Genomic DNA, 7,793 nt, shown 5'->3' on the forward strand with positions numbered 1-7,793 from the left:
GTTAATTTGATTGACCCTGTTTAAGCTGAAGCTTTAATTCCCCAGGTCATGGCATTTCTTCAAATTATAGTTTAAAGATATTCTATGCTTAAATTTAATATTAGAAAATATTGACAATGGATACACAGTCTTTTTATAAATATAAAATAAACCTGTTTTGACTTCACACAAAGTAGATATGTTATGTTTTAAACTCTTCACACTATAGGAGGTCACAGTATAAATGTAATGATTATAAGTGTCATTAAAAAAACTCTTAATGTCATGACCTGTTTATGATGTGTAAATATCTTTCATCACTAGAAATCGGACATCATATTGCATCATTGTAAGGTCAGTTGTACGTCATTAACCAGGAAAAAAATAGGCCTAAAGAAACATTAAATTTGTTTCTCCTGTACCTGACTTAAAATGCTCAATTTTGTTATTGAATTTTGTTAAAAAATTGTATTTTTCATTTTTTTTGTTGAATAGGATTTAAACTTGGAAAAAGCACATTTCAACAAATTTTGGGACAGACTGTTGAACCTTGGTTTCATGTGCATATTTGAATTTTGGTATCAGTGGAACTGTTTTTGATATTTTTGAAACCATTGCACATACTTTCTTGTTTTTGATGAACAGAGACTTGAAATTTGGAATGATGTACAGAGACTTGAAATTTGGACCAGGAATGTAATTTCTGATGCGAAATGAATTACGATATAAACTGACTACTTTTGATATTATTATTATTTGATATTGTTTGACCTAGTGTGTTGTTTTGGAAATTTGGACAAGGGGTTTAATTTCTGATTCTGAATTTAATTTTGATAAGAACTGGCCTATTTTGATATATTTGAAATCGCTTTACATACTTCTTTTGTCTTATATGTACAGACTTGAAATTTTGTGTAATTTGTGTAATTTTTGATTTTGAATTCAATTTTGATACCAGCTGACCTACTATAGGTATTATTGACACCATTTGACCTACTTTCTTGTATTTTGACATTCAGTTTTTAAATTTGGACCAGGTTTGTAAATTCTGATGCCGAAATGAATTTTGATATCAACTGACCTACTTTTGATATTTTTGATATAATTTGACCTTCATTCTTTTGTTTTTTGACATACAGTCTTGAAATTTGGACTAGGGGTGTAATGTCTCATGCTGAATTGCATGTTGGTATCAACTGGCCTACTTTTCATATTTCTTACAATGTTTGACCTATTGTCTTTTTTTGAGGTACAGTTAAGTTACCATAAAATTTGTTGTCCCAAATTGTAAACTTCAAACATCTACACCTTACATGTTTTGCATGTGACATTTTGCGTTTTCATTCAAAAAAGTTATAAAAAAAAATTGTCCAGTCAAAATTAATCCTGCTCTAGTGGTCATTTATTCTGCATTTATTCTACATAGTCTCATAGGAACACACTTGCAACATACATATTTTTAACAAAGCTTTTCCAAAATATTACGGCAAAATATTTCAATTTATATTGTGAATAATGAGTGATCTAGGGCCATCTTAGTGGCCCTGTTTTTTAGGGAAAAAAAGCTAAAACAATCATTGTTGTGAAAGTATTTTACAAAAGGGGCAAGTTAAAGCCGAAAGAGCTGGATTTGCCTTTCAGCAAGTGCTTTTGAAAAATTATTTCCAACACTGTAAAGCCGTTGTTTCTGGTGAGCGACTCAGGGCCATCATGGCCCTCTTGTAATATATTTGTAATACATGTATATTGTTGCATAGGTTATATTAATAATATCTGTCATATGTTGTGGACCGGAATATCCGGACTGGAATATCCCGCCCATTGGGCGGTAACGAGGCTTTGAATTTTGTAATTAATCATAATGCAACAATATAATGTACATGAAAAATCAGATCATTTTTACAACATTATTCATGTATATTCACAATTTAAACCAGCCAGTATCATTACATATAAAACATACATATACTTGTTATAATCAAGTTATAAAGTGACTGTTTTTGTCATGCAAAAAATAATAATTAATTTATATTTAGATAGGAAATTCAGACGTTTAAATTCTACATTTATTTCACTCATTAACACAATCTCATTTACACAACATACAATAAAAATATGAATCAATTTTATATGAAATCATAATGCAACAATATAATGTACTTGATAAACCAAATTATTTTTCACAGCATAATTCATGTATATTCACAATCAATTAAACTAGTATCATTACATATTGCACATGTATATACTTTTCATGAAGTTATTAAGTTCTGAGTTTTTCTTGTAATGTTCACATATGAATCACAGTATGTTTATATTATTTTACTTTTATTGGAAGTTTTTTTGCATTCATTTACTTTACAGGTAAGATATCATACACTTCAATGTTGTCCTCTTGCCATCTGCTTATACACATCTTTGTCATTTGTTGATTACAACAGACTGAATTAATTTTCTCTTTTCTACCATCAGCTTTAATAACTTCTCCTATCAAATCACCATCAGGTGTAAACTGTAAAACATTATTGGAGACTACTCCAGATACCAGCACACTACCTGCTTCAGTGAGATAGCAACAGTTAGCCCCCTTTAATTGTCCATCATTAAATGCTGTAATAACCTGGCTATTGTTATCTAGTACTATAAGTCCATTATTATAGTCAGCAACATAAATCCTTGTAGCATCCTTACTGACAGCTAGACTGTGTAAGGAAGAGAGCAGCTTATGTCCGAACTGTTTAAGCTTCCTACCAGACAAAGTATACATATATACTGATGCTGTGTCCATTTCTGAAATATATAAATTATTGTTTGCATATGCAAGACGATTACTTTTAAAATCAGTTTTAAACTTGTTTGTTGTTTTCATTTTGCCTTCTAGAGAAATGAGAAGAACTTGCCATTTTGAATGAATAAGTACTGCTACTTTTGTGTTATTGATCATACACACTGTCCATGGATCTTCAGGTATATGGTAGTAGTCTCTGACAGTACGGCTATAACTGTGTAACCGTTTAAGCTTGTTGTTGTTGTAATCAGCTAAAATTATTGTACCATCTTCCATACAGCAGGCACTGGTGATATTACAATCGATATTATCAGAATTAACTTTTACATTATATGATTGATTTCCTTTAATCTGAAATAAATTAACAGGAGACTTTGTAAGCTTCTCTGTTAATGTGTCCAGGGTTTTCTTTTCTTCTAACTGTGTAACAATTGTTCTATCACGTTGAAATTCTATGTCTTCTACTGTACTTTTCATTTTGGCATGCTCCATATATTTGTTGGCAACATTTGCAGCATCCTCTGCCATCTTAACATAAACAAACACTTCAGCTTGATTTGTGCTTTAAGATGCTAATTTATCATTAGCTGATGTAATCCTGGACTTATTTGCTTGTAGCTGTTTGAGACCATCTTCTATCTTGTCTTCAAGTTTTTTTACCTTATCATCTATCTCATCTATAGAACTTTTCTCCAGCTTGTCAAGATGGTCATTGATTTCTTGACGGAATTTTCTGATAGCAGCCAGTATTTCTGCTTTCCTCTTTAGCAGCCTTTGTTTATCCTGTTTAAATCTATCAGCTTGTTTAGCAAGGGTCTTGGCTATGTTTTTGAGTTTTGTTTGTATTCCTGTGGATGTAACTTGGTAAGTATTGTTTTGGATAAATTCTGGTATGTAGAATGTATCCTTGCATAATCTGAAAAAATATTTCAGACAGTTTTTGTCTATGCGGCTATGAGACGACTGACGAGATGATATGTTAATTTGTATGTCAAATCAGTACTTAAGATATAATATCATGTTAAGACTTTTTAGTACCTAATATAGTTCATATGTTAATTGAGAAAATAATCTAAGTTTATAGAGTAAATTTTACCTATGATCAACTGCCATACATGTAGAACAGCCAACATTATCATGTTTCTGACAGTACATATCAATGTGTTTATGACTGTGTCTGTCACATCTCTCTGTTGGTGCCCTCGGCAAACCTTTGCTGGTTCCTGATTTAACTTGGGATTTATCCAACACTTTGTGACCAACTAATACAGGTACTTCATTGTGAACTTGAACACAACTTCTACAAAAGTAATCGTGACAATCTACACAGAATTTTTCGCCTTCAGTATTTTTTCCTTTATTTTTACACATTGAACATAATACATCAAATATTTCATCTGAAAGAATATCTGTATCTATTTGACTACCAGTAGCCATTTTGTAGAAAATTTGTTTAATGTGTAATCTGAACTGATCTATTAACTGATAAAGTTGTCCCAATTTCGTGGCACAGTCATTTAAATCATGTTAATTTACAGCAAAACGTTATCACAGTTCTCAAGTTTTCAAATTTATTCCTCTTTTTTCTTTTTATGTTTAATAATCATCTCCAATTTAAGCTAAATTATGTGGAAAAGTTCACCCTTCTATGGTTGTCAATGACAAAATCGTCCCGTTCCAATTCACTTGCTTCAAAATCGATAACTTCAAGTGTTTACATAGGTTTGGTTTGAATTAATGCTATTTATAAAAATATAAAGACACGAAAGTAAATAGCCTGAACAATTTTAAGAATAAATGTCATTCCCTGAAATAATCATATTTCAAGAAATGAAAAACATGTACGGTGGCTTAGAGGGGCGACGACTTATCATCTTGAGGTACTTTATCTCGTGACCACGACTCATTATCTTGTGGCCTCAATGTATTATCTTGTGGCCACGTAAAGGATGTTGCACTTTTTCCTTATCCCGCTGTCTGCATTTTTCATGTAATTTTGCTGTTTTTAATACTTCCGAGGGTTGACTTTTTCAGGATATTTATTATCTTGTGGCTACTACTTATTATCCTGCGGTCACAACGTATTATCATCAGGCCTCAAAACATTAATACGTTGCAACGGATTATTTTATTGTGGTCGCGACTTATATTCTTATGGCCACAACTTATTATCTTCAGGTCTCACGATAATATCTCATGGCCACGAATTATTATCTTCTGGCCACGATTATTATGGCGACGACTTATTATCTTGAAGCCTCAATATATGATCTCGTTGCCTCGACTTATCATCTTGTGACCACGACTTATTATCTTGAAGCCACCACTTATTATCTTTAGGCCTCACGATAATATCTCGTGGCCACGAATTATTATCTTGTTGTCACAATAATTATGGCGACGACCTTTTATCATGTGGCCAAAATTATTATGGCGACGACTATTGCTATAAAGCCTCAATATATGATCTCGTTGCCACGAGTTATTATCTTGTAACCACGACTTATTATATTGAAGCCACGACTTATTTTGGCCTATAAAAATTGTCGTTTCATCATTAACTGAAGTTAATATCACACTTGCCATAGATTTTGCAGTTCTTAGCAGAGGGTCAAAACTGCGGCGGTTAACACGGGGAACGTTTTATAATTATAATTGTACCTCTTTCGCCTTTTTTGTTTGGTCAGGTCCTTTCATGTTTCTTTAAAGTATTTAATTATTTAGAAATATAAGCTGTTTTTGTATACTGTATTTCTGATTCAAATCACTTGCCCCCTTTCCCTACATGTGGATTTGAATCCCGTTAGAGACTTGTATCTAAATAGTCATTATTGAAGATATGTAACGATGTCACAATGATAAATCATGACTAACTTGTCGGGTTTTTTTTTATATCTCCGCCTCATTCTAATATATATCAAAGCTGACTGATACATATTTTGAAGACATATGTGAATTCTTCTAAGATAATATTTGATTCTGTTTTTGAATATTGCAAACGTACCATTGTGTCTGACCTCATCTAAAGTAAGATAAAGATAAAGTATATTAGTTTTTTTGTGAAATATGGATATGTTTGCACTTTACATGATTTAATTCTACATATTTCACTCGCCGTTCCAACTCGTGAAAATATATGGAATTTTATTATGTTTCGTGAATTTGTATTCCATACTTCACTCGAACGAGAAAAGAATATTCTCTTAATAATTAAGAGCGAAATCCGAAAATTATCCTAGGTTATTTATAGCTTATATCATGAAAAAGCACGTTAGTTTAACCTTTGAGATAGTATTTAAAGCAGACTTTCATGAACAGTCAACGACAATCCATAGTAACACGTACTAATGGATGAACGCATTCAACATCTTTCACATGAACTCGAATAGAAATAAGACAGTCAAATTTCGCTCTCCCCATAATCAATCTTATATTAAGGTAAAAAATAGAATTGCAATATTTATATTCGCTTGATTATCCTTAGCTTAAACTTAAAGTTAAATATGTAAAACTTTTCTATTTTTGTCACCCACAATTCATGTACTTATTTGCATGATTAATGCAATATCTGTTGTTACAAATGTAACCTTGGCGAAATAAAAGAATATTGTAAATTGTATTGTATTTTATAATTAAGATGACTTTAAAGCATGGTCAAATAAATAGGTATATATAATTTAAAGCAGTACGCCCCCAGATTAATGCTAATTGAGTATTATAAGCTATAAAACTGTAACATTTATTTTCGCTTGAATATCCTAAGCCTATACTTAAAGTAAAGAATGTAAATTTTTACATACATGTACTTATTTACATGATTATTGCAATATCTGTGGTTACACATGTAACCTTGACGAAATAAAAGAATATTGTATATTGTATCGTATTTTATAATTGAGATGACTTTTAAGGCATGGTCAATTAAATGAGATCTGATATCTTAAATAAATATATGTACATGTATACATAATTTAAAGCAGTTCGCCTCAAGATGCATGCTAATTTTCATAAAAAATGAAAATGTATTAAAAAATAAAATATTATAACAAAAACAACAAAGAAAATAAAGTTAATATTGCAAAAAGCTTTACAACCCATATAAATTACCAAAAAGAGGCCAAAATATGCATAAATATACCTTACTCCGTTAGTAACTCAGCAGAAATATGATAAAAATACAGCAAATTCGGACATACATCGCACACAACATAGAAGTTATTACTTTTATTTTAACCTTTTTACTTTTCTTTAAATCTCAGTACCTTATTGGCAAGTTTGATTTTCTTGAAATATTTTGGTTCATCTGGAGGCATGCAGCTTTAAGTGAGTGAAAGGACCACATGGATGTAAACCATGTCGGCCATGCGGCTCTAAATACGCCATAAAGCATTAAATCAAAACTTAATCTTTAACGTGCGCAGTTATTTTACCACAGATGGTGTTTTTTAAGAGAGTTTTTTTTTTCAAAATTAATACTTAGGTAAGTCTGTGATCTTCAATATCTTCCTCTGTTTCTTTGACACGTATATGAGATGATTAATGCAATTAATTACAATTATTATCATTTCGTTTTGTAATACTGATTTCTGTTTAAAGATATATTACAACTAGTGGTCACGAGATTATAAGTCGTGGCCACAAGATAATAATATGTGGCCACAAGATGATATTTCATGAGACCTCAAAATAAAACGTCGTGGCCACAAGATAATACTCGTAACTCGTACTGACGTTATACAAAAGATGCTGCAAATGTCGCCTCTATGCCACCGTAGTATATCCATTATTCCCATATTATTATATATTGTATAAGGTTGTAATATCATATATGTATAAGGTTGTGATATCCTATAAAGGCACATCCTACCTACCTGCGTTATTTTGTATATAGTTATGGGTGTGTATCTGAATATTTACCCAAGCGCGAATTTAAACTCATTAATATTTATTTCAAGCTCGACTGTTTATGAAAAAAAAAAGGAAATAGAGGTTTTCGGTGTTCCCGTTGCCGTCCGCAAACTGTAAC

The 7,793-nt window shown here is 31.4% G+C and overlaps 1 protein-coding gene across 2 annotated transcripts; it reads right to left on the minus strand.

Annotated features, from left to right (window-relative positions):
• Positions 1-2,036: 2,036 nt before the first annotated feature.
• On the minus strand, positions 2,037-4,450 carry LOC132720315 (E3 ubiquitin-protein ligase TRIM33-like). 2 transcript variants are annotated; one of them, XM_060704434.1, is made up of 2 exons: positions 3,864-4,450; positions 2,037-3,683 (listed from the first exon to the last, which is right to left on the minus strand). In XM_060704434.1, the coding sequence occupies exon 2, from the start codon at positions 3,293-3,295 to the stop codon at positions 2,333-2,335; it is 963 nt and encodes a 320-aa protein (XP_060560417.1). In that variant the 5' UTR covers positions 3,296-3,683; positions 3,864-4,450; the 3' UTR covers positions 2,037-2,332. The 2 variants fall into 2 exon arrangements, with proteins under 2 accessions (XP_060560417.1, XP_060560418.1); XM_060704435.1 differs by having other exon boundaries at positions 3,201-3,683; positions 3,864-4,435.
• Positions 4,451-7,793: the final 3,343 nt, after the last annotated feature.

Source organism: Ruditapes philippinarum, unplaced genomic scaffold (genome assembly GCF_026571515.1).
Source record: "Ruditapes philippinarum isolate M1 unplaced genomic scaffold, ASM2657151v2 ctg2856_1_1_1_1, whole genome shotgun sequence".
NCBI lineage: Eukaryota > Metazoa > Mollusca > Bivalvia > Venerida > Veneridae > Ruditapes > Ruditapes philippinarum.